The sequence below is a fragment of the Crassostrea angulata genome, chromosome 5 (assembly GCF_025612915.1).
Source record: "Crassostrea angulata isolate pt1a10 chromosome 5, ASM2561291v2, whole genome shotgun sequence".
Classification (NCBI taxonomy): domain Eukaryota; kingdom Metazoa; phylum Mollusca; class Bivalvia; order Ostreida; family Ostreidae; genus Magallana; species Magallana angulata.
Window position 1 is genome coordinate 30,198,328 of NC_069115.1, and position 27,462 is coordinate 30,225,789.

At 31.2% G+C, this 27,462-nt stretch overlaps 1 protein-coding gene across 5 annotated transcripts in view; it reads left to right on the top strand.

Moving 5' to 3' along the window:
* The window catches only part of LOC128186104 (E3 ubiquitin-protein ligase RNF213-like), a 166,975-nt gene that overhangs the window by 43,475 nt on the left and 96,038 nt on the right, over nt 1–27,462 (top strand). For 3 of the 5 annotated variants that reach the window (XM_052855833.1, XM_052855832.1, XM_052855831.1), the window contains exons 36-81: nt 509–629; nt 1,166–1,407; nt 1,765–1,847; nt 2,043–2,176; nt 2,547–2,642; nt 2,732–2,884; nt 3,125–3,291; nt 3,374–3,596; nt 3,760–3,930; nt 4,215–4,277; nt 4,380–4,489; nt 4,586–4,771; nt 4,867–5,023; nt 5,385–5,455; nt 5,573–5,705; nt 7,554–7,661; nt 7,848–7,933; nt 9,738–9,908; nt 10,179–10,302; nt 10,648–10,845; nt 10,969–11,105; nt 11,274–11,460; nt 11,588–11,758; nt 12,178–12,328; nt 12,721–12,859; nt 13,618–13,919; nt 14,218–14,369; nt 14,473–14,667; nt 15,285–15,472; nt 15,710–15,815; nt 15,909–16,009; nt 16,278–16,481; nt 17,306–17,569; nt 17,922–18,039; nt 18,141–18,418; nt 18,507–18,615; nt 18,847–18,957; nt 19,067–19,225; nt 19,450–19,644; nt 21,692–21,803; nt 21,876–21,910; nt 22,158–22,252; nt 24,207–24,360; nt 24,446–24,626; nt 25,139–25,248; nt 25,379–25,436. In XM_052855833.1, coding sequence (XP_052711793.1) covers nt 509–629; nt 1,166–1,407; nt 1,765–1,847; nt 2,043–2,176; nt 2,547–2,642; nt 2,732–2,884; nt 3,125–3,291; nt 3,374–3,596; nt 3,760–3,930; nt 4,215–4,277; nt 4,380–4,489; nt 4,586–4,771; nt 4,867–5,023; nt 5,385–5,455; nt 5,573–5,705; nt 7,554–7,661; nt 7,848–7,933; nt 9,738–9,908; nt 10,179–10,302; nt 10,648–10,845; nt 10,969–11,105; nt 11,274–11,460; nt 11,588–11,758; nt 12,178–12,328; nt 12,721–12,859; nt 13,618–13,919; nt 14,218–14,369; nt 14,473–14,667; nt 15,285–15,472; nt 15,710–15,815; nt 15,909–16,009; nt 16,278–16,481; nt 17,306–17,569; nt 17,922–18,039; nt 18,141–18,418; nt 18,507–18,615; nt 18,847–18,957; nt 19,067–19,225; nt 19,450–19,644; nt 21,692–21,803; nt 21,876–21,910; nt 22,158–22,252; nt 24,207–24,360; nt 24,446–24,626; nt 25,139–25,248; nt 25,379–25,436 — 6,809 coding nt within the window. Of the gene's footprint in view, nt 1–508; nt 630–1,165; nt 1,408–1,764; nt 1,848–2,042; nt 2,177–2,546; nt 2,643–2,731; nt 2,885–3,124; nt 3,292–3,373; nt 3,597–3,759; nt 3,931–4,214; nt 4,278–4,379; nt 4,490–4,585; nt 4,772–4,866; nt 5,024–5,384; nt 5,456–5,572; nt 5,706–7,553; nt 7,662–7,847; nt 7,934–9,737; nt 9,909–10,178; nt 10,303–10,647; nt 10,846–10,968; nt 11,106–11,273; nt 11,461–11,587; nt 11,759–12,177; nt 12,329–12,720; nt 12,860–13,617; nt 13,920–14,213; nt 14,370–14,472; nt 14,668–15,284; nt 15,473–15,709; nt 15,816–15,908; nt 16,010–16,277; nt 16,482–17,305; nt 17,570–17,921; nt 18,040–18,140; nt 18,419–18,506; nt 18,616–18,846; nt 18,958–19,066; nt 19,226–19,449; nt 19,645–21,691; nt 21,804–21,875; nt 21,911–22,157; nt 22,253–24,206; nt 24,361–24,445; nt 24,627–25,138; nt 25,249–25,378; nt 25,437–27,462 lie in introns of all 5 variants that reach the window. The other 2 variants (XM_052855834.1, XM_052855835.1) reach the window with 2 other exon arrangements.

Sequence of the window (27,462 nt, forward strand, 5' to 3'; positions counted from 1 at the left end):
ATCATATCTTCATACAATGTTTTATCATATAATACAATATTATGATAAAATTTTACAGCATTGTATTGTTTGATATAACATATAACAAAATATAATGTTGTTTCATACTGTACAATATTGTAATGTAAAGAAGTGTATTGATTCATATTTTTTTATCATACAATACAGTGTGCAATTAACATGTAATATGATACAATTTGGTATTATATGTTATACAATAATAATAAAAAACCCACAACAATTTCCAATATTTTAATAAAGATTACTAACTATGGTTTTCATTTTATATGATAAAAGTAGTTTCATAAAAGTGATGCCTTATCTCGGTAAGCTCTGTAATCTTTGATTACCTATATTTAAATTGATAGTTTTGCTATATATAACATTTTAAAATAAGGTTTTTACCCATAAAGGCAAAACTAGCACGCATTTTAAATTATTTTCTAGACCATTGTAACTATCGTAGCCGAACTTTGTCAGATGTTAATAATTGTATTTTTATTTATAGATGTAACATACCAGTGATTGTCATGGGTGAAACCGGATGTGGAAAGACTTGTTTGATAAAATTCCTCTGCTCCTTGCAATGTCCGGCCGGTGTACCTATGAATACAATGACTTTAATGAAGGTAAATCTTTCCCAGAATTTTACTGTCTTTAAGCAATTTTTATGAAATTTTAACTTTTGCAAACGCGAAAATTTTTAAAAGGTGTGAATTTGTAGTGAAAACAATTTGATTTGTGTCCTGGCATTAGTAACTATGGAAATTGTCACATGTTTAGAATTGGCATTTATATAATGAACACATTTTAACAAATTTTCTTTGCTGATTTTTACACTTTCGTCTGCACAATGTAAATAATTTTACATTTAAAAACGCATATCTTAAAATAGAGATTTAACAAAATTTTATTTTATCTTTGTTAACTTAAACAATAAATTTGTTATACTTTTTTGTTACTACAGTTATTTGAAATGTTTACACACGTTGATTTTTGCTTTATAACGATTTTGTTTGCATAGTTATCACTAATTCTCTTTAAAATTGAATATAATTATAACGAATTTCGTTTATAACGAAGTATTTTTGGGGTAATCGCAGTAAGAAAGTTTTACAAAGCATACATTACGCAAAAAAATGACAGAACTGGTATCTTTTATAAGGTGCATGGTGGAACGACAAAGAAACACATTATAGAAAAGGTCAAGCAAGCTGAGTCTCTTGCCGAATCCAATTGCCGAGAACATGGAAAGCATATCATCACTGTTCTCTTCTTTGATGAGGCAAACACGACAGAGGCAGTTGGCTGCATTAAAGAAATCATGTGTGACGGAACTATTGATGGACAACCATTAGCTTTAAACACGAACTTGAAACTCGTGGCCGCTTGCAACCCATACCGAAAGTAGGTGTTTATATCAAAATTGTTTCTGAATCTTATTTCAGTTATTCATATTGAGTAAGTTGAACACTGTAAATGAAACAATGAAAAATTTGTTGATAACGATAAATATGCTTATAAGGAGGTAAACAAATATATTGCGAAGACAATGCGTCATAATAAAGTTTTTAACGCGGACAAATTAATTAAAATTAGATGCATGTAGATTGTGGTTGTTTATTTTCATGGCTTTATATACAATTTAAAGCACAGCTAGATTGATTTCTCGGAAATATGGTAGAAAAAATACACAATGTTTGAAAATATAATTTTTGTTCAAATACTCAGACCCTTCTTTTAGTCTATTGCGATTAATTGTAGACATTCAGACGAAATGATTGACAGACTTGAAAGAGCAGGTCTTGGCTATCATGTAAATTCTGATGAAACGGATGACAAGCTTGGTAAATAAATACATTAAAATGAAATATCATTCACACTTACAATACACCAAATACAGAATTGTGTACTGAATCTAAAATTCAATATCGTGATTTCAATAAATATATTATCTAACATAAATGAAGTTTTACAATAATGAAGTTGTACAGGTATGACTGTGTTTACATATACAAAAAGCAATATATTCTTTGACACAGGAAGAATACCTATGCGTCACCTGGTGTATCGTGTGCAACCCCTTCCTCAGAGCATGTTGCCCTTGGTTTGGGATTTTGGACAGCTTGACAACAATGTTGAAAAGCTGTACATTATACAAATGGTTCAAAGATGTGTATGTTTAGTTATATTATGCTGATTGTAGTACAACACATTTTGGAAATGATACACAAGCGACTTACTCAAATTACTTAAAACGAACCTTCATGTCCCATTGTGTACAAGTAGCTAGTCTTTATGCTAAGGATGATTAATATTATATAATGTTTGTAAAAAGTTCCGTTCTGAAATTTTGTAAAAGATGAACCCTCGACATCAAATGAAATATAATCTCTTTCTGTCTTAATAATAAAGAGCCAACTTGAAGAATTTTAGAGACAAATTTGCCTATACACTTACAGCTTGTTTTCTGAACACTCATTATATACGAACCAAAAAATAAATTTTACTTATAAAAATATTATTTTTTGTCCATATCTTGAAAGGTAAGAAATGGTACATTGCCTCCCGTCAACAGAAGAATTATATCTATCCTGAGCGATATTCTTGCTGCATCACAGGAATTTATGAGAAACCAGAAGGTAATTACTTTAAAATCATTTGTAAATACTAATATTGAGTACTAACATTTGACTGTATCTTGTTTGGACATATCTTGATTATTTAATAGGATGAGTGCAGTTTTGTGAGTCTAAGAGACGTTGAAAGAACACTCAAAGTGTTTGGCTGGATGTACAATCAAACGGAGATTTTTGACGCCATGGATGACGTGGAACTCGAAGAACAGGACGATGAGGAAGATATGATTCAGCCAGCGGCTAGTGTAAATATTTTAGAACATCATTTACTAGCTACGAATGGTAGACTAAAATATTCTGAAAAAACACTCCCATATATTTTTAACAAAGCATTATTATTAATGTTGGGGATAATTATTCGTTTTCCGTTGAAGGTTTTGGTTGATGACAATAAGAACTAAATATTAGGTTTTTTTTTACTGAAATAAGTGTACATTGTATATATATATGAAATTATTTTAACTAAGTATTTTTTTTTCTTACAGCGCTCTCAAGATGCAAAAATGACAAAAGCGTTGTTACTGGCTCTAGGAGTTTGTTATCATTCATCATTAAAATCCAGAGAGGAGTATAGAGAATACATCACAGATTACTTTGCTTCGCCATTAGAACTTTCAAGAGGAGCAGAAGAAATGAAAAGGGAGATAACAAGGTATACAAACTGTTCATAAAATTAAATCTAACATATAAAAGTTATGTGTCATTTTAATGTTTTTTTTTGCTTCATAAAACAGGTGCCAGATGGCCTTTTTACAGAATTTAAAATTAAATGACAACATTGCAAAAAATCTTGCTTTGAGAGAGAATTTCTTCATGATGGTTGTGTGTGTCGAACTTCGAATCCCATTATTCCTTGTTGGAAAACCCGGCAGTTCGAAATCCCTGTCCAAAACAATTCTTGACCACAACATGCAAGGTCGTGATTCAGATTCGTCTCTTTTTAAAAGCCTTAAGCAGGTAGGGCCAAGTATAACTATATATTATTGGAAATTTTCAAACATTAATGAAGCAGAGATTAGAGAGTTCATTACTTATTAAATGGCCCGTATTCAAATGACAAAAAGACATTCCAGTATAAAAGTGCATAGTATATTTTTAATTTGATCATTACTGTTCACAGGTGCAGCTTATTTCCTTTCAATGTAGCCCACTTGCAACTGCCGATGGTATTTTAAAAACATTTAATCAGGCTAGCTCTTTCCAGAAGAGCAAAGATTTGGAAAAGTTTGTATCTGTTGTTGTTCTAGATGAAGTAGGACTAGCAGAGGATTCACCAAGAATGCCATTGAAGGTTAAACATATCTTACATTATTTCGTTAGGCTTTTTGCAATACTAAATCTTCTATTAGCATAATGTAATTATTACTGTTGAAAATATTTAGTTATAAAAACGTAGAAGCACTGTTTATCTTATTGATAGTTTGTTGTAAAAAAAAAATGTATAACATAACTCATGCACATTTTTAGTGTCTTGAAGTATTGGTTTGTATTTTATTGTTGCTAAAAAAATTAAGAGAAAAAAACCGCTGCATATCTTTTTTCGCCATCAACCATACAATTATATTTTTCATCCAGGCTTTACATCCACTGTTAGAGGATGGTTGTCCTGATGATGAAGAATACGAGGATTATAAAAAGGTTTATAATCGAAACATAATTTACACATTTGCAGAAAAAAACCCGTAAAACTTTTGTTTTGAGATATGGCAAATGGCAATAATATCTATAATCTTTTACAAGGTTTCTTTCATTGGAATATCAAATTGGGCTCTTGATCCAGCAAAAATGAATCGTGGAATTTTGGTTCAAAGAGAAGTGCCTGATGAGCTGGACCTAATTGAAAGTGCTAGGTAATTTATTAATCATTAAGGAATATTCAAACATAAATAATGTAACCAACATGATAAAAATGAATAAACATATAATTTTTGCGCTTGCTTTTGTAGAGGAATATGTGAACACGACGATGTTTATCTGTTGATTGAAGATCTAATTCCGAGATTGGCACAGGCTTATCTCCATGTCTTTAACAAGGCTTGCAATAGCGACACTCTGTTTAGAAACATTGATGATGTTCCTTCAGAAAATCTTCTGAAAGCAAGAGAATTTTTTGGATTAAGAGACTTTTACAGGTTCTTAAGGATTATTAATTTTCCTTGAATTTGTTAGTTTATCCTTACAGCTCCCTTTTTAAAGATTGCCATATCTAAACTATTTTGTATTATAGTCTAGTAAAAATGATCTGTGCTGTTGCTGTGGAAAATCGTCGAAGTCCTACTCCGCACGAAGTAATCATTGCAATTAAAAGGAACTTTGGTGGGCTAGAAGGTCTTGATCCTGTTCAAGAGTTTGGAGAGTTTTTACCGTTCATTCTGCAAGAACGGGTATTGCATTGAACAGTTTACATTTATACAAATTATTAAAACATATTTCTTTGCACGTTATAAAAGTAAACTTTAAAAAATTTTCAAAATGCATCTGAAACTATCAAATGATTTCCATTCAAGTTACAATGGAAATGTATAGCCGCTATAAAAAAGGATAACCCAACTTGTTAAAGGCTGACTTTTGCTTCTAAAAACCCGGGAACTTAAAAAAAACTTGGATAATTTAAGTGATTTTCAAATATCATGAATCTTTGGCGGTAACGAGATTACTTCTATTCAAACGATAAAATGAATATCATTAACTATTATAGAGACTTGGGCCTTGCATTTTTCTTGAAAGCTTTATATGAATTTTCAGCCAGAGAACCGCGGTGTTAAAACGGATACAGCACTACTACGAGAATGCCTGCAATATGAAGAAAACAAAAAGTAATGATCATTAACTTGCAAAAGTATTCTACCTTTAAGTAATGATTAGCCTCCCACCTATTAATCTTTTATGATTTGCTCAGTGTTATTTACATTTCTTAACTGTATGCTACATAGAGAGTCGAGGTACATTCTACTGCTGACTGAGAACTATGGGGCATTAAATCTTCTTCATCAACTGATGGGAAATGAAGAGAACACTCACGTTATATTCGGCTCAAGTTTTCCAAGAGACCAAGAATACATCGAAGTATATAATCTCTCTCTCTCTCTCTCTCTCTCTCTCTCTCTCTCTCTCTCTCTCTCTCTCTCTCACAGAGCAAACTCTCTTCATGTCTCTTTTTTATTTTGTTATACTTTCATGTTAAATACTGAAATCTGATTGGTTTAGACGCAGTTCATAATCCGTTCTATTACCCTCAGCGTTAGCAACGCACTTAGCAACGGGTAACAATAAAAATTGTTACATGCGCGAAAATTATGCGCCTACGGTTCGCCGTAGAATTCACGTTAATCCCATGTTAAGCAATGAAGTTTTCTTTAAAATTAAGACATTCAGTATAACAAAATAAATAGTGCCTGTTTGGGAGGATAACAGTTGAAATTGACACCCCTCGAAAACCATTGTCAACCTCCGCTTCGCGTCGGTTGACAATGGTTTTCTCGGGGTGTCAATTTCAACTGTTACCCTCCCAAACAGGCACTATTTATATAATATCACCATGCAAACAAAGTTTAGAGGTATATAGGAATCACCTTGTCCGGCCGTCTGTCTATCCGTTCCTCTGTCTGTGCAATCGTGTCCGGTCCATGTATGTCTTATGGAGAAACATTGGAACTTCTAACTTCAAACAAAGATTGCTTATGACATGAGTGTGTGTACCCAGAAGGAAAAGTGCAAAATTTGTGTATCCGGTCTATTATAAATGTTTCTTAAGGAGAAACATTGAAATTTCTTACTTCACAAGAAAAAAAGTGTAAAATTCGTGTGTGGTCTATATCTTTCTTATGAAGAAATATTTGAAGTCTTTATTTCACACAAAGATTATCTATATATCTGCTATATGGGCGGCATATCTTGTAATGAAAAAATGATTAAAACTAAAATTTGACACAGAAATTGCTTGAGACCTCTAAACATGTGAGCTTTATTCTTTTTTGCAAGTTCAAGGTCACTGTAAGAAAATGATGCATAGATTACTTTCCAATAGAGAAAAACCGGTACTTAAGTTATTATATTTTCTTTGCAGAGGGTATCATTTGTGAGCTCACAATACCTGTGTTATTTGTTGTAGACAATGCGTAAATATTTTGAATGTTTTTAACCAAAAAGTTTTACTATGCATTAAGTAACATACATATGTAATTTGTTGTTATAGTCTGTCCCAAGATATTTTTGCCGCATATTTTCTTAAATTATTCAATATTTATAAATACCTCTTGGTTCAGACGATGTTCATTCAATAGTATGAAAAAATCCCAAGTTTTCCCCTTTGAAACGCCCCCGCTAGCTTGTCGGGTATCAGTACACGGCTAAAAATAAAAAGTCTACGAGGTTTTTCCATTGCCAAGGAGATGAAGACGCCCGGATGATAACGTTGAAAAATTGCGCGAGGGGTCCCGAGTATTTTCGAATGGAGAAAAGATGTCAACATTCCCCATTATAAATCTCCGTAGGAAATCTGTTTTCGTTCCTGTGAATTTTTACGGGGGAAAAATGATAATGTGTGAATGAAGTTATCTTGGGAATTTTCCCTTTCATCGATTTTAATTGCACTTCAGTCACAGGTATGTGTATTTTTATTAAAAATCGTTCAAATATGCAGCGTAAATATCTTGGGACAGACTATAGCACAGCACCTTGTATTCTAGTTAATATTTTTGAAACCTATATATAGTCTTCCAATAGTAAAGTAATATTTTAAAAGAGACACCTTAAAGATCTATAAAATTAAATGTGGGTTTAATTTACATTATGCAACAATTAAGAAATTAATCGAGTTGAAAATGTTACTTAATGATGATTCTTCTGTTATAAAATGAAAATTATACTATAATAATTGAACTTATTCTTCCTTTTTTCATTCTTTGACTTTAGATTTGCAGAAATATAAACCGAATAAAGGTTTTCATGGAAACAGGAAAGACGGTTGTCTTATTGAATTTAGAGAACCTATATGAAAGTCTATATGATGCTCTTAATCAAGTATGTTCTGATTTGTATATATTTTGTATAACAAAGTTATCGTTTTACAAATTTTTGATAACCTCACACAGTTATAGTAAATATATATTTTCAAGTTGTTTGTACCAAAATGCTCACATTTATTATTAATTTCATGAAAGTAAACTTTAAGTTTTGATAATAGTTCCCAATCAATATATATTTTAGTATTATATGGAAAGTGGCCCCGATAGATACATAGATCTTGGTCTTGGGACCCACAGAGTGAAGTGCAAGGTGGACAAAAAGTTCAGGTAGATAAGTTAAACATACATTACTTTACATGTACCTCTCGTTATATTCCCTAAAATGCTTGGAATGATCTCTTTTCTGCCAAAATGCTTCATTGATTTAAAACATTCCCCATTTGAGCCATATCCTTTGTTAAATTAGGAAAACATCAATTATTATTTTGTTTCCAAAACAATATTGTCATATATGTTTGAAGAGGTTAACATTATAGTAATCACGTACATGTAAGAAAAAGAACGACGAAAGGAATTAAATCATATTTTAAAACGCAGAAGATGTATAGACACTTTGACAAAAATTTGTTAGCCTAGTTATCCGTTTTTAAAGCACTAAGCATAGCTCAGCGCTTTATCGGCGTTAGACTTCTACTTCCGGTGCATCGAATTACTGCCCCCTATTAGCAGAAATATACATCATTGAAACTGGTTGGGGAACCAGTTTCATGGGTTTACGCACATAACTGTACGGGCTATTGTGAATTTAATGTGCAGGGCTTACGTACATCACTGCAGGGGCTGCTACGCAGTGATTATAGTCAGCCTTCGGGCTGATTTATTAAGTTATAGTGAAACTTCAATTAAATACGCTTGCGTAAATTGGAATTCTGGGAAGGATCTACTAGACAGTCCGTGTTACATATGTAGTGAAATTCGAAGAAGTTATGAAACTGGTCAGTTTTAGGTCAAACTGCATTGTATACGTGTACACTGCTACACACTTGCCTCCTCACATACAGTTTTAAAAATATATGTCACTCACAGTACATCTGCATATTAATTATTCAAAATATTTATATCTTGTATTTTTATACATGTAGAGTGTGTAGTCTCTTGTCACCTAAAATGTATGTTCCAGTGGCTGAGTTTCTTAGCTTTTAAAAAAGCTAATCTTGTGAGTGCATAAACAGAAGCTGGAATGTAGAAAAATCAAAACGACTTGTAAATAGCCACACAAAGTTCTTGGTGTTCGCCGCTTTCCTCATAGCACATATATAAGGAACTTAACACTTTAAGTTTGCATAGTAGATCTCATCTGTGTGGACGTATATTTTACGTCGCTTACATTTATTACTTAGATGCAACAACTTACCAGATAAATGCAGTACACACGCAGAAGAAGATTCAGATCATCAATTATAATGGTCAATGCAATACCTTTATAAAGAAAATGCACGCGTATAACGACAATACAAGTGCAGACATTTGTCAAACAAACGCATTTAACACGTTGCACACAAGGTACATGTACAGATATGAAATTCTGGCAGGTGTCCATTTAGAAGTCGTGTTCAGCTTTGATTTAAATTAACTTTAGTGTATATGATAAATCATAATATACATGTATATATAAAAGAGACGTAATTTCGACCAAATTTTCTTAACCAAATTAAATTAAATAAGGATACATTTTGGATGAGTACAATTTAAACGCCATTTAGACCCTTCTGGCATTAGATACTTTCAATAAATGTCGATAAGTCTCATTTCTAACTAAGCTTGCACAAAGTAAATTTCCTTTAGAACCAAGCTAGGTTAGCGCTTTTCAGTACTTTCAGTACTTTGATTTAATTATGCTTTTTTGCTGATGATCATTAACCTATATTGTTCTCGAAAATGTTTGTTACTCAAGGTTTTACCTATAAATGCATAATATATCATTTAATAAAAGAAATACACACATTAATCATGAGAGTTTTAAAATGTTCTATTCATTAATTTAAGAGGGCCATGTAAGAAAACAGAGTGACTGACATGTACGTTCTGACAGCTCAGGAAAAAATTATGTGTCATTAAAATAATGTTTTAGGCTAGTGGTTGTAGCAGAAAAAAGAGTTGTCTATAGAGAATTTCCAATTCCACTTATCAATCGAATGGAAAAGCATTTCTTGACTGTAGAAGGAATGCTCACAGACGTCCAACTAAAACTGTCTCACAAATTGGAGCAGTGGGCCAGAGAATTTTCCAGTGTGGCTGACAGGTTTGAGCATTAAAAGTATAAAGTTTAACGTGTTTCAGATATAGCATACATCCGTTAAATTGTGTCGTGTAACAAGAATGAAGGCAATTTTCAATGGAAAGACAAGTAGGCCTAAGTAATTGTATATCAAATATGCAGCCAAACGGATAATAATCCGCGAAATAAATGATCACATCTATAAACACACTTAAACATATAACTGTTGAAAATAAAAATACATACTTACTAATATCCCTGCATAGGAGTATGAAGAGAATATTTTTATTTCAGCGAGACTATTAGAATAGAGGAGGTTTTCATTGGCTACAATAAAGACACAGCAGCAGGAGTAGTACTCAAAGCTTGGGAAATATGCTCCAAAAACAGCATGGAGGAGAATGACTCTTTACAGCATGTAAGAATGTTTTTAAATCGAGTTCATAATATTTTGAATGTAAATCCTCGAAGCACTCCCTCTGTATAGAAGGGACATAATGAACCTATGGCCATGTTTGCATTAAATTTGCGTATTTGAATGTTTGTGTTTATTGATAAAAAGTTGACCTCTCAACAAAATTTCTTTAGTCCTTTTTGGATAGGGCGTTTTTCTCCAAAATTTGAGATGTAAAACATGTAATTATAAAAAAATTATGGTCTTTAGATTATTTGATCCATGAGCAATTTAGTAATCTCGTTCGACCAAATGATGATAAGATTAAGAGGTATAAAATATTTTTATTTTGATGTTTTTTTTTCTAAGAGAGTCCTAGAGGCAGCAAAACATATTCTCCTGTGGGGATGTACTCCAGACGCTGTGCTCAGATTAAACAAGACAGAACAGGAAATATTTGCAAAACAATATATACAAGTATATTTCAAGGACCAATGCCATGAGAGCTTATGTGATTTTCTTCAGTTTAGAAAGAAACATGATGGATTTGGAGGAAATTTTATTCAGGTATTCGCTAATCTGTGAAGTTAATTAGAGGTTTTAATAGTTAACAATTTATTTCATATAACAATTGAAACCAATACATGTATTAAGTTAAAATACTATTTGTTTTTTTTTTTCATTTTGCAGATCACAACACACTCAAAGCTTATGTCAGAGACTGACAAACAAGTAATAGAAAGAAAATTACCATTTTTATCGGGAAAGGTTTCTCTTCTTTCATTACAAGCATTCGACACAGAGCAGCAATTTTCTAACCAGATCAGGTTATATGTTTTAAGCTAATATTATATTGTATAGTGTGAAGCTTCTGTAATTATATCATAATTCTGATTGGAAAAAAAGAGCTTTATTCTAAACGATTTGCATTTTTTTGGTGTCCCGAAAAATTTTTGATGTTTTTTTTACCATTGTTTTTCGTATTATTTTTGTAGAGAAATCTCGCAAAAAGGAAAAGAACTGTTGCTCATTCAGTGTGACACTGGAGACGAAAATTCTAGTTTGGTTGAATGTGCCAGATATTGTGTGCAACGAGAGCTGCAAACTAACGAACTAGATCTCTACGTAATCTTTTTAGTGCATTTATCAAGAGTCAGTAAATCCTTTTTCTCCGGATTTCAGGTAAACACTGACTGAAAGGTACATGTGATAAGTTTTAAAATTTAAATTAATGGTTATTGATTTATTTTAAGACATCAAATCTGCTTTAACACGTATCAGCAATTGTGATTTTCTTTCCAACCATCAGACAGGACGTTGGACTTCTGTTCACATTGATGAGCTGAGGTTGACTTCACTCCCTTGCATCCAAGACCTTATGACAAAGTCAATATCCGCAATCCTACAGGAGAGTCTTTGCTCTGAAGAAAATTTTTCAGAGGAAGCTGAATATGAATCGGCCATGGTCGCAAATTTACAGGTAGATGTAAATATTCAGCTCAGTATATGTAACAATTTTCAAATAGTATGTGTGTGAGTTGTTCTTGAAACCAGGTTGTATTCCATTATGTCAAATAAATCACATATTCATTTCTATGATATGTCATTTTAATGAGTTTTTTGCTTACACGAGAACAATAAACAATTTTTTCAGCAACTTTCTACTAAGCAGTTTTATTACTACCATTTTCCAATATAATATATTAAAGAACTGTGTCACAATACACGAACATTAATTTTTAGATATGTGCAAAATTATTTATAGTCTGATCGGATGGTTTAATGACTTCTTATTAGATTGTAAATACTTTCAAAACTTTATTTGATATGTTTTGTATTGCTAAGAAACGTGTGAAGGGTGATTCATAATAAATTAAGACATATGATTTCATTTTGAAGGAACGCCATGTGAATTTAAGAACAGTTCTCTTTAACTGTATACATCCTGCTTTGGCGAGTATAACCGAAGTTGACGATAATCAAGAGAGGTCCATAAAACGAATAAAATTTATCTTCAAGGAACTCAATAAAAGTAACCAATTGACAGAAGGTAATGCCCAATAATTGTGAAAACCCTTTGAAAGAGTTTCATTTCAAAGCAATTCTGTTCATTGTCAGTATAAAACTAGATAAATCTCTTATTTTTGGAAGGTTTCTGCACGCCAATTTTTTTTCTATGGAATTGGATGTCCCGAACCAAATTCTTAATAAACATAACATATTCAATAAAAAAATATATAAAGAAAATCAAAATAAACGGTAATGTCTATGTACGTGTTGAAGGAAACGAAAAAAATATGTTAATTAATTTGAAAGATAATTTCAAACCAGTTTTAATAATTCTTGGCTGTATGGAGAAATATATATAGTTTTTTTCTGTAGATAATAATTATTCACAATTACAAATTTAAACTTGCTTTGCTTTAAAACTGTATTATTTAGGACGATTTGGATACTGTCTTATAAAACACATTGTGACAATACTATCAAAGCACAGTGCCGACTCAATTTTGTACAACGAATCGTGGATACAAAGTGAAGCAGCTATGTCTACCAGCGTGAATAAAACCGGTACTTTAAGGTATAATACTAATTCTTATACATGTTGTAAATTATTCTCTGATTAAGCTTGACCAATAAACTTGGATCATGACTATGACCAGTTTGTTTATTTGATGTATTTCTTCCACAAGATTACAACAAAGGACTATATAATTATGATATGGGCCTAAAATGGCCCCCTGAAATGAATATCATCATTTTACTATAATTCTTTGTTTTCTTAGTACAGATATGTGTGTGATGTGTTTACATAGTATTCATTTTGGTTCAAGTGCCCACAATTTAGAAATATGACGTTGTAAAGACAACCCTTTCCCGCCATTTTTGCATTTTTAGCGTAAAACAGCTTGTTTTCAAGCAGTTTTTCCTTCCAAAAACATAGAGCGCAAGCTTGAACAAACAAAATATTTTAATCAGAGATGTATCTAGCAAAGACTAATAAGTGACAAAAAAAGTTTCCTTGTTCAAGCATGCGCTCTATATTTCCCATTCGTAAATAGATAAGAAAAATGTCAATTTTTGGCTGATTTTGATTGAATTATAGAAATGGCGTCACTTCTGACGTCATATACTGCCAGTGAATGCAAATAAATGAAATAAATAGATGAAAAATATATTTTATATCAACTCTTCTAAAAAATAAGTCAACATTTTATTGTACCCGAAACACTTAAAAAATGGCGAATTATGGGGGCCAAATTTAACTCTTATCATATATAGTTCTTTACATTAAATTAGTAATATACGTGTTAAAAATTAAGTGTTTAAATATTCCAGGGCAAGCTGTCAAAGAATCATTGAGGACAGAGTGACACCTCTCCTTGCAAAAATTGTTGCCTTTGTGGATACAAATAACAATCTGTCGATTCTGGAAAGTTCTGATCGTGAAGTACAGTGGCTAACAGATCTTTGGCTTGGAATATTCAGCTCAATTGACGTTGAAATTCTGATAAAAATCAAAGTTCCGCAGGTTATGAATACCGGTGCAAATCATTTGGCGTCAGCGACTTTTCCTTTTTCATGGCTTATATATGAGGCTGTTGAACAATTTCTTCTGGTTACATCAGAAAACGCAATAGGTATATGTAAAGTATTTTATATCTAACAATTTCCAATTAAAACATCAAAGATTTCCTTTTGTTATTGATTTGTTGCCGATAAAGTACATTGTTCGTATGATATCATTTTATTGAATAATTGTTTTTGTTGTGCACGGAACATTGCAGTTGCATACTTTTTAATTTGAAAAAAAAAAAAAAAAATTGAGAAATGCCTGTCGTATTAGCAAAAATCGTACTATGATAAAAATAATATTTTTCGAAGAAATTCATAGAAGATATATACAAATGATAAATGTTACCTATCGTTTTGGTATAGAAAAGAGTGCAGAGGAATTGTTCCAGGAAACAGAGATAGGACATTTTGTTTTGGAACATTTAGCCATAGAAAATCTGAAGGAGGCCACAAGATTGTACATGTCGGATTTTGTGAAAATGTCACACAAGGCATCCTGTTCTAGGGAGGAAATGGTACAAATGGACTATCCTGTCTCTAATGAAGAATTATATCACAATGAATATTTGTTGATTTAAGCTTTGTCTTACTTGTTTGTTTATTTCTCCTATTTTATAGATAGTTTGTGAGTTTCTCCATGTCTGTTTTGAGGATTATATGGCTGGCAAAGAAGACAATTTTACTAGCAGAGTATTTTGCATACACAAAACATTTAGAAATATCAAACCAAAACTAGAGATCTTCTCAGAAGTTATGTGTTTTGTGCCTCAAGGAGATGGATCTTTTTACCAAAAACTGGAGAGCGACATCAAGGTTAAAATATGTTTACATTTTGTCCTGCCATTGGAAATGTAATCCCCTTTTCTTTAAGTGTTCAACTTGACCATTGCTAAATATTTTGAATAACTTGTAGAGAGGATTGGATATTAGTTGATGGCATTAAATGGTTATAATCTTAAGACATTTAAGATCACATTCGCTTCCGTAAAACTAACAGGTACATGTTATTGTCCTGACATGTTTTCTTTTAATTTTACAAATACTTTATATTTTTGAAGTAATAAATATAGTTTTCCTATCCTATTAACCTATTAAATTTTTAAATCAGTCTAATACATTTTTGGATCGTTTATCAATGAGCAGTGATTTTTCATATTAAATGTTAGTGACCTTTGAATTGCTATCATATATATATATATATATATATATATATATATATATATATATATATATATATATATATATAAAAACCTCTGTGAATGTACTTCTCATACGATAATCGTTTTAAAAAACACTAGTGAATTAATTAAACGTATACCGGTATTCTCTTTCAAATCGTTGTATAATATGATGAATATGTAATTAGTTTTAAAGATGACTACTTAAATTAGTTATGATTAATGTAGTTATATAATTCCTTGTATAAACAGGAACTGGACATCACAGCCGTGAAATATTTACTGGAAGTCATGGAACCTAATGAAACATCTATAGACACACCAGATGGACAGCACCAGTGGATTGAAAATGTGCAAAAATACAGACCAGTAATAGAGCGTCTCTTACACGCGGATTACGATAAAACATCTGCCAGAGGAAGATTAATGCTTGCTATCAGGTGAGAATAATTTCCATTTTTCTCTGTGTTTATTGACTTTATTTATAACACTTTTTTCCCATTAAAGATGAAGAGAGAAATGAACACTTGCATGTATTATTGAAATGAAAACAAATTAGGCAGACATTATGACCTACATAACTAAATAGGAGTCAGCCATATGCATAATAAATAGATATTGTAAGATTAAGAATATGGTATAGATCTATTAGTAAGAGAAACATTGCGTTTTTTCAGATCAAGGTGGACCAAAATTGTGGTTTTGAAGTTATTTATACAAAACCTTTGCATTAACACAACTAGGGAAAAGCTGATGGCTCAGACATGCAAAATATTGTGGAAGGTAATTTTTATGATTGAGAACTGATGGTTGATATTCACGTATTTTTAAGATTCTTAGATTCGAAAAGAAATTCAACCAAAACATTTTTTGCAGATAATGGGAGACAACAGCAACTTCAAGGAAAAACCTTCTTTAGAGAAATTGGAGAAATTTTTAAAAGCATCAAATCTTAAAGCCATGACAGAGTTTTTAGGGTAAATTAGATCCTGTTTCTTTCGACTTCATTGATTAGGAAAAAACACACGGATGTTTCCAATACATGATAGCTTTTCTGATGAAAGGAGTAGATACATATATGCCATTTATGTAACCTGACATACAGAATTTAATAGATTCAGAAAAGATAATACTGATTTGACATATTGATAAATTATACAAGCAAAGTTGCTTAATTTCAGTGTTTGTTTTAATTAAAATACGTTATTTTGTCAATATTATTCTGAATGCATGAATATATTGTAGAAAATTTGGCAAATGTGTTAGCTGTGACAAACACTTCGATTCTTCCCCTCCTGTCTTATTGCCATGTGGACATATAATCTGCAGAGAAGAGTGTTTCAGTATCATAGTTCAAACGACAGATGCTGAGAAGTTGTGTCCAGTTAACAGATGCTCACAAAGCATTCCAGAAAACTTTGATGAAAATGAAACACCAGAAAAACAAAAGTATGAAATTTTACATTTAAATCAAAATGCTGACAAAGTAATGTAATTAAGAAATAAAGTACACTGTACGAGATTTCGTGAATGTTGCAGTATAACCTCCGAGGTCGAGAAAGGTTGTTTTGAAATATAAAAGCCGAGGTGTTAGCCGACAACATTTCGAGATCGAGTAGGGTATCCTGCAACATTTACGATAAAAAGAAAATTAATTCTTTTCTACTAACAGCCCTTCTAACAGCCCAGTATTTCTACAGATCGTTTCTCCTATAGAGACGGCTGTTCCGTGCAACGGTTTCGTTAGTAATGTTTACATGTGTATCAATCAAAAGAATCACATGCCGACGACAGAATGCATTTTTCTTTGGAATTTTAATACTCTTCACCTATTTATAAAATATCTTTGAATCATATTCCTAATATTTTAAGGGCAATTTAATACGATTATTACTACTACACGTTATATATTTTATGTAAAACACGCAGTGAAAAAGTGCTAGGGAAGTCCTAGGTACAGCCGCATTTATCTCTTAAAAGTAAAAAAATAAACATTTGAGGCAATACACATCGTTTTGACTGGAACTAACACGTGAAATTGACATAGTTTTAAAAAAAGTTACCATTTGAAGTTGTACTTTCATTATCATTGCGAGACAAATAAGGTATTTCTGATCTGATATTTACTGATGACGTCCGTGGTATTTTGGAGAATAATGTCCGCGGCATCTCTTTGATCTCGACAATAACTGTAGTCGAACAATGAATAATTGTAATTTACTCTTTAAAACTCTGATCAAATTTAATAACACTGTAATGTTGGTTTATTGCAGAGAACAAATGAAACTTTTCAATGATTATCAAGAGAGATGTAATAAATTTTACATGCAAGTTGTATCACAATTGTGCTTTGAAAACTCAACTCCACCATCAGACGAAGTAATGCGGCATCTTCTTCAGCTTGTTATACACAAGAAAACAATACCACAACTCAATATGACGATTATACGAACAAGGCAGATGACTATATTTGAAACAGTGGTCGATACCACTCCAGTGTTCAGATCATTTTTGTTACAACTGCTGATCAGGACAAGGTAAAGCTTGCCCTGTGTAATTTTTAAAGTTTTACTTTTTTATCTTTTTTTTCACGTGTACATAAACTTTTCCAAAACTGTTTATCGGTTGTAACACAGTTTGTAGCAAAGGTAAAAGAACTTCTTTAAATAGTTCTAGATAAAATTATTGTTGAAGAAAAAATATATCACGAATTGAAACCTCTCTTTGAGATCGATTCTTTAACGAGGCCTTTGAAACCTATTGACCCTGTACATTTAACTAAGATTTCCATTTCATTTTCATGCTTTTATTGGCACTCTAAGACAACGAATTGCTACTAAATATTTGTTTACTGGATATCAAAAGCATGCATTGATGTTATCATTTTAGCGAGAAAGCTGTTTTTCAACATCTTGAGGAATTCTTGAGAGAAACTGATACCGTGTTACAAGTTCAGAACAAAAATCATGAAATAGAGTTGTGCCTTTTGTTAATGCAGTGCTTTGAGGTAAATGCATGTTCATACAGATATTTCTTGATATTTTCAATTAAGTATCATAATCAAGGGTTTTTTAGGCATCGATAAATCCCATTGAATTTGTTTTGCAGGATTCTCTCGTGGAACAGGCAGCTAATTTGAATCAAGATCGTGAAAAAGAAGCTACGTTTGTGAGGGAATTACTTTCCACTGTAATAGAAAACTTGGAAAACTGTACTGCTGTCATTGAAAAACTTCGAAATGTTGCAACTGCGAGATATTGCTTACAGACCACTGCGAAGTATCTGAAAGAGTGCTACTCAGTAAAACCTGAATCAAATGGCTCTGTTTATGAAGAAATTTTTCAATTGACAACTGTGCTCTGTGATCTCTCTATAAATCACATAAGGTCAATGCCGTTTTAAAATGTTTCGCTGTAATTGTCTAATTGTTAAGTATATATGGATTTTTAAAAAACTCTTTTATTACTGTTGCAGAATCTATCTTCTAACCCATATTTGTCGATCATATGGATTAGATTTGTATCAGCTACTCTTGAAATCGAACGTTCAATGGTTGTTTCCTACAGAAGGAAGAGTAAATGAAGTAAGTAGTTATCAATTTCATCATGAAAATATAAATATAACAATAAGCATATTATGAAATAAAGCATTTTTTCTGTCTGCGTACGAATTTTGTCTTTTTTCAGATTAATTAGATTTTGGGTGTTAAATAAATTATCATAGATTTCATAATTATTTTATTTGCAAAGTGTTTTTACTTTCATCATGATTTATAATTGATTTGTTTTGAGATGGTAAATATTTGTTTTAAAAGAGAATGCAAGAATGCCCAGACTACTGTGTTGTCCTTGGAAACACATACACGGAAATACGAGATGATGTTGCAAAATTGTTGTTGGTAAAGAACAACCGACTTAGTTTAAAGGTATGTTTTTAGAAATAGAATATGACCTCTCGATAAATAGGTTATTTTCTATAATTTTCCCAAATTTCATTAAATTCTATTTCATATTTTATTTGAATTGAACTTTCAGATTACAGAGAGGTCAGCATCTGTGCAGATATTTTATCTCCTAGCGCTCATAAAAGAAATAAAAGTCAGGGAACTGTTTTGCGACGTCGAACCACTACCTAGACAGTTTGTTGAGGCTCTCAAAAAGGAGTTTGCAAGAAAAAACTTGCAAACAGTACAAGTATATAAAAACATTACTATATTTTCTTTTTATATTTTTTTTTTTGAAAATGTGAAATAAAATAATCTATTTAGATATTTCCGGAATATATAATCAAAAATGTTTGCTTCATTTGTATCTAGAAATTTGTCAATCTTTATTCAATTTTGCAAATTTTATGATTGCTTCTGTATGCTTTTTTCTATTCTTAAGGTACCTTTGTATGAAAGTTTAATTTTTTGTAGAAATATCTGGAAAATGTTCTTGGAGACTCGTTCGCACATTTATGCAAACAACTGCAGATTCAATATCACCGTGATATCAGGGGACAGGGATTAGTCATTTTACTTCTTCACTTTTTGTTGGTTCTGAAAACTTTGCCTTCAAATGAACTGTTACAACCCTTAGTTCTTCTAGCGACCAATCCTATTTCATTGAAGGTAATGTGAACAAATTTATGATAATATAAAATGACAAATATATTAATATGTTGTTTTTCTTTGTTTCTTTTTTTTTAAATTATATTATTTCGAAAAAAAATGATATAGATCTGTACGTGTAGCAACGCACTTTGAAATAATATTTGAAAAAAAAATCCAAATGCGTTTAATTTCAAACCAAATAAACGGACTGTGGAAACATCTTTTAAAGTACACGTTGGGAGTACATCAACACACCTTTTAGAAAAAGCGACACTAATTTCACTCCCTAAAAAAACTGTAAACAATGTAAATCACAAATTGTGGAATTTGTTTTTGATTTAATGGGCATGTGGTAAAATGCTATATTTCTTAGTAAAAACTTTAAGATCGTATCTACCGTTATTGAGATGAAGCCAACAAGGTCTAATTACCAGTATATCGTTCAAACATTCTGCATATGGGGGCCCCTTAAGGTGTTTCGCTACCGATATTTTTTGCTTCCGGGATTTTTTAGTTAAAACAAGCAAACTCGAACTGCCACCTGTAGGTATGTCGTTTACTTAATATTCATAATATTCTTAAAAATCTTATCGTTAACAATGAAATTTTTGCATATACTTCATTTAATGAAAAAATAGTCTAAATATTTCTAGGACTAGTAAATAAGAAATAATTTACAACACCAGCAAAAACGGCACGGCATATAATGATAAAAAGGCAATAGCAGTACCTGTATACTATCAATTTTATCAGCCTTTATAACCAAATTATTATCGAACGATTACTTTGATATTTGTAACCAAACGGTTTTGATTATTAGCATACTATTTGTAAATCTTGTGCAGTATTGTTCATATACACTTGATGATCTTTTAAAAAAAAGTTGATTCATCGAAAAAAGGCATTTTAAACAATTTCCTATATTTTTTTCTGAATTTGGTTATCATTGATAAGTAATAAAGTCAGCATATCATTATATACATTTATAATTATAAAAGTAAATTTAAAGTGTGAAACCCAAACTGTGCTTTAATTTGCTCATCATACTGATACCTGCACATAAACGTCTTGTGATTAAACTCCATAATGTCATCGCACTACATTCTTTGAAATTAAAGTTCTTTCCAGAGACATTTTCTCATGTTGTTATGAACTTGTCAATAAATACGTTTTATCTTTAGCGTTCTTTTCATTGGCTCAATGGATTTGAAAAAGTTAATATTTATATAGACGCTTTTGCTGGTGTCAAACTAATTTAGCTATAAACTATATCAATCCACGATTACATATTGCATACATTATCCATGAGAACAGCTTTTTTTATTTCAGAATCTGTATTTAGGTATGAACAATTTAAATACATCCATATGAATTTAGGATATACAAGAAATACTATAATGGTTTAAAATGTATACCGCTTCACACTTTAGATAGCTGAAACCGTTCAACCAATTTACACTTTTATTGATTTCATTCCTTTATTAAAGATAAGCATTTTTTGTCAAGTATGCATGTATTACAATCATTTATGTATAACGTCATTAACGTTAGAACATTAAAGTGAATACATTCTTAAGTATAAAGCATAAATTAAATATAAAGTTAATTTGCCTGGCTAGCACTTTTCCAGCACAGAATTCAATCTTGCTAACTATGTTTACTCACCAGTTTTCCTCATGAACTCAGAAGTGGAATATACTATAAACATTTTGGGTATAATATTTATAACACCTTTTACCTAATTTGTGAAATACATTCATTTGTCCATGTGTTTGGGGGATTAGTAATTCTTAAATATGGACTGATTTAAATGCTTCAAATCTAGGAGTTGTTTGCATATTTACTAAGATTATAAAACTCTGCACAAAATGCTATAGAATAAGACTTAAATACATTATATGAGATTAATCCCTGCGCCAAAATACTCGGGCCTTCAGGCCATTGGGCTTTTTGTAAGATACAGCCTAGTTTAGATGTAGATGTGTTATCAAACAAGCATTCTACTTTTTTTTTTTCTTTAAATAAACTTCTACTTTTAATTAAGATTTTTTTTTTTAAATCTAAGGACTCATTTTTACCAACGATGCCAGAAGAGGTTTTGTCGGGAGAAATTAAAACTGAACTCCAGAGAATGGAAGAAATTGCTAATAAGAACCATCATACAGTCACTTGGTACCGTAAGTGTCAATCTTTTATTCTGTAGTATTCTTTTCATCAACAAAGTTTGTATGTGTTTAATGTTTTTTCAGGATGTCCAAATGGTCACCCTTATGCTGTTGGGGATGTAAGTATTGCTTTTCAAAGGAATTTGCTTTTGATCAAAATTTTATTTTTCTAAAACCAGTTTATGAACTGATTTAGGATTTATTAAGTATGATAATATTTTGAAGAAAAGGCGGGATCGCTTGAAAAAGTTCGATCATACGTAAAAAGTATAACTGTACAAGTTAATGCAACATATTAACTGCTTTTCAATTGTTTATTACATTTTGTTTTGTTAATGTAAACTACATTTATGACTATTCATTAAGTGTGGAAATCCAACTCAAGTCGGACGATGTTACCACTGTAAAGCACAAATTGGAGGCGAATCAAGAATAAGGGACGACAATGCAAAAGACACAGGGTAACGAAAAAATTTTGATAACTGAAGAAGCTGTACTTTTAATATTTGCTTAAGATTTTTTTTAAATTAAAGATACATGTACTAAAAATGAAATAATTGACTGCGTTGACGTGAATGCAAAAAAAAAGAAAACACTCTTTGAAAACTTGAAATTATTTACAGTTTTCATAACGGGTAAAAACTGTATCAACAATTTGTAAATGTTTGAAACATTTTTCTAGAAATTAGTTTCTATCATAACTTAAATATTTTAAGGATTAGTTCAGCATTTTTATAAGAAAAAAATATGTGCAAGAAGGCTGTCTGTTATTGAGTAGACAAGCGACATTATTCATTTTATGAAGTCACAAGAAAAAAGAGACGTGCGCTAGGAAAAGAACAATTTTTGAAAATACTTGTGTAAAATGGTAAATATTTTACTAGATTGGTTGAGTTGGCGCAATGTCAAATCTGTTCTATTTATCAGTGTGAACAATTAATTTATTTGGGTGTATTTATAATGTACAATTTGCCGACATGAATTTCTTTTGATTCAGTGTTTGATTGTTACAGAGAGTAATTAGATAAACAGTTAACAGTGTTCTGAGAAATATTCACGTTTTTGTATGTGGATTAAAAGCAACAGAATGAAAATTTAACTTTCTATTTTTTCATTCATTGCATTTGTACAGTTATTAAATTACAATAAAACAAAATTAAATTTTCTAATCCTATTTTTTACTTAATAATAAATCTGCTATACATCATTTGAAAAAGGCTATCATTATACGTTTGCCTTACAAGTCTAAAACTTACGTTTTTGCAAGCTCTAATGTCTCTAGTGGCCAATGATTAATCAATTAACACTTTCCATTCAAAGAAACCCATGTAGGCATCAGTTATATATCACGGGAAATTAAAAGGAAAATTACAGTCATTAGAAGGGAACCATGCAACCTATAAATTAAGACAACAACGGTTAAAATTAACTACTAGTGACGAAACGTCAAAACATTAAATTGGTATTTTTCTGCACGTGCTTGATATGATTGGCATTTTTGTAATTAGTATTAGTCTCTGGTTAAGTTTAAAAACGAAAACACTTGCCATGGCCGAAATGATCAATGAGATAACACCAAAAGCCGTTTCAATATTATCTGCATTGCAGAGGTCAAAGTCAATGCATCATTTTAAACTATTTGAAAGTTAGGTGGAAATCAGTTACCCTGACGTCAAAACAGATAGATGTGCTTATTTCATGTAGGTTACAAATACATTATACTGGTTAAACACTTCGAAGTTTTGTTGGGTGTATGATAATCCTGTAAATACCTTTTTGGTACGAAAATGAAAATAAAAAAAATAGATCTTTGCTAAAGAACTTGTGATTTGGTATTCAATGACATGGGAGTTACACAAACAAATAAGATGACTTGGAAATAAAGATAGTAATAAAAGACCGAAATGAAATTAAAGTAACCGTATCAATTTGAAAATCCCATCATTTAAGGAAACAACAGTTGGAGATCAAATAGGCAATGTCATGTATTGCGTATTGTCTGTGTATCTAATAGATTAAGATATTCTAGAAGTTTATACGGTATGGTATAATGGGATACACCAGTTAATGTTATTTCACAAGTATATTTTAAAAATTAAGCATGAATAATAGTGTTAATGTAGTGAAGGTTTTAACAATAAAGTAACGTAAGCTATTTTTGGCGTAATATATTACGTTTGACAAAAAATGTATAAATTCAATGTATTTCTTTTAAAAGAGTAAAGGAACAAAACATAGTTTTATGATGCAAGGATAATGGATACATTCTAGAATATATACTCATTCTACTGAATCTTGGAGCAACACCCAGATTAATCAACCCTTTACTATAGAAAGTGTTAAATTAAGTAAAATAAGTATAGTCAACTTGATACTGCAATAATGATTATAACATGGTTGTATGTAACTTTACAGAGCTGATTTTAGCCAACCAGGGCACATCTTGGGATCAGCAGAAGGACGAAGCACACAAGCAATATCCGAGAGAACATTATCGCCTTCTTCTAACATTCTTCTTCGTCTACTCACGCATATGGCAATGCTTATTGGGGCAAATGAACATTCAGATGTAATTATTGAAATGAAGAAGTCAATCAATTTGTCGAGTGCTCGTTCTGCACATTTTCTGTAAACCTTTTTTTCCTTTAACTTAGGATGTGTATCAACTTATTCAACCCGCTATTCCAACGTTTACGGTATCTGATTTCTTGTGGGCACATTTAGGCAAAGATATAGACACTCTGCAAGTTTCTTTAGATAGGAGTCTGGATGATATATTCATGTTCCTGCATTCAATGATACACTCGTTTATGGAAGGGGATACGAGCTATGCTGGTAATGTGTTAACTATTGTATTCGACAAATATTCAATGTTTTTTTTAAATTATTTCCTGATGATTAAATCTTATAAAAATATATCATAATTTCATTCCCTAATACATAAGGTACGTATACTGCTGTATATAATTTTTTTGTATAAATCTGTGCACAGAGAATAATCATTCTAGTTTATTTAACTGAACAATCTTAAATTAACACATACTCAAGAAAAAATATAATCATAACCAACTCTTTATAATTAATGTTTTTGTTTTTTTGTATGGAAGAATCAGTATTGAATCGTATTGAGACGACAGAATAATGGTGAAAATTGTGAAGAAGTAAATCTTTTTCGATAGATTAATTAGATATGAAGATAATTTTGTTTTACTATATTGTGTTTGTGAGTGATTTTAGGTTATTCAATTCTTATTTGTAGCATATGACTCCTCAGGTTTAGAGGTTTTTCTAAAGGCAATAGATGTATAAATTGCAAGTAATATTAATGAACTTTTTTTGTTTAACAGGAATCACGCGAAGGGTAACTGTACTGAATCAATATGATTGGTTTTCAAAAGAGGGAAGATCAGCATGGGAAACTGCCATTGATAGGAAATTTCTCTCTCGTTTACTGCAGGTATGTTAAAAACCAGATAAAGATGTAGGAAAACACCAAGCAATCAATCATTAAAAATTCAAAGCATTTGTTAATATCAAGTTTATATAAGATTAATAAATAATTCGCTTACTTTTGTTGTGATTTTTAGGAACGTCAAGAACTTTTTGAGAAGTGTGACGAAATTTTGTCCAATGACCGGAGCATGGGTATTTTATTCAAATTTGGTTAAATTGAAAAATTAAAATATGTCTGCTATCTATACAACTATATTAAAATAATAGACTCGAATTTTTGGGCTTTAATACCGAGAAATTGGAGGAGTACTGTCTTTTGTTTTATAGATTTAAAACATCATTGGTACTTGAAGATAACCAAATTGTTTTTACTTTTTCTAAAGCTTCGCTAATTAATAATCATTCCGTTTAAAAACCCGGAAATCATCTGGATTTTTTGGATTTTACAATCTTGCGCATGCGCATTACATTCACGCTAAATCACGGGAGGCTGTTTATTTTATGTTTCCACAATATCAAATTCGTTTAAATTTTCATTAAAAAGCTGCTATATATGCTGTTTATCAAAGAAAATACGGGATATAACTCTAACTCAGTGCATTTAATATGAAAAACCTAGAGAGTTCCGAATGTCAAAATGGTGTGTGAATTTAAAGCGAGTAAAAAACGTTGGTGTTAAAGTATTAAATTCTTGATTAATAGGATACAATTTATATATAGATGAAAGGTATTTACAGCCTCAAAATGGTTTGTTATGAGTAACTTTACTTTTACAGTGGTAACAACGTTATCGTTGACAAGCCAATCGTGTTAAATAGTTCGTGTAACGTGGGTGATCGTTCGAGTAACGTGCGGGATCGTGCGTGTATCAGGAAAATTGGTTTGCGTTTTTCATCGTGCGTGTTCGTGCGTGATCGTGCGGTTTTTTCGTTTTGTAACTTTTTTTACGGAATGCCAGGATTTATTCTCAAAACAAAGACAAGAAGTTTTTGTAAAACAATGTGAATTTAATAAAAAAAATTATATAAGAACATTGACAGTTGTTAACATTCGTTCTCTCTTTCGTCGTTTAATACATTTTTGTATTTCCATAGCTCATTCAATCCTTTGTTCGGTCGAGTTAGTTTTGCTTAATTTTATAATCAGCCTATATCAAGCATCAATTGTGTCTTGACAAATAATTTCAATCATATAAGCAAACGCGACACGTTGAATGAAAGCGGCCAGGCTTACCCATTCCCCGTTTTAAACTAAACGATTATTCCCAACGTTTTTCTTTCAAATGATAATACGATACGCATTATTATCTAATAGAGTGTATACACATTTGTTTGAAATAAAATTTATTTAGACGCTTTAAAATTTAGAATAATTAGAAATAAATCAGTTATGTACTGTAAATTATGAAAATAATGGATGTGAAAAATCGAAATTCTATGGAACAAGGTAACAAATTTACCTGTATCCCGCATAATTAAATCGTACGTAAGAGAATTAAATTACATACACAGTCAACTCTTACGTAAATAATTTTTTGTAGTTTATGCATTATCTTCATTTCTATTACATGTAATTTTCTTTAACTTATGATAGAAGTTAATATTCGTTAAGGAAACAAAAAAAATAATTTGTGTGTGAATCCTTTATATTTGTGTATGGATGTGTAAAAGTGTTAACTCGTAAAATACAAAACAGTGCATGACTAAAGTACATGCCGCTTTTCAATAACATACAAATATAAAGCAATACAAATTAAAGTAATACGTTTCCTTAATTCAAATCTTAAAAATTAATTTTGATTTTGCGTGTTTAATGGTGTAGAATCGTTCGGTTGCGTGTTTAATCGTTTTTGTTCGTGTATCGTGAAGATTCAGTAAGTTAGTGATCGTCCGTGTATCGTGCGTGATCGTTCGTGTATCGTGCGTGATCGTTCGTGTATCAGAATCGTGCGTGTTGTTTGTCAACAATAACGTTGCTACCACTGTATTTCTGGACAATGCAATTTTCTAAAAAAAAATCGTTTCGCAGCGATACTACATTACGGGTATATGGGAGGCATTTTTACTGTGGTAAAGGCTTGTCCCGACACACTGTTAGATTATTCTAGCTAAGCAGAGTGTAGTGACATTAATAGCATTATTGTAGGCTTATAGCTTTGTATGTAAATGTCAACAATATGGTCGATGTATCTATTTCGTAAATTTCCGATATCATATGC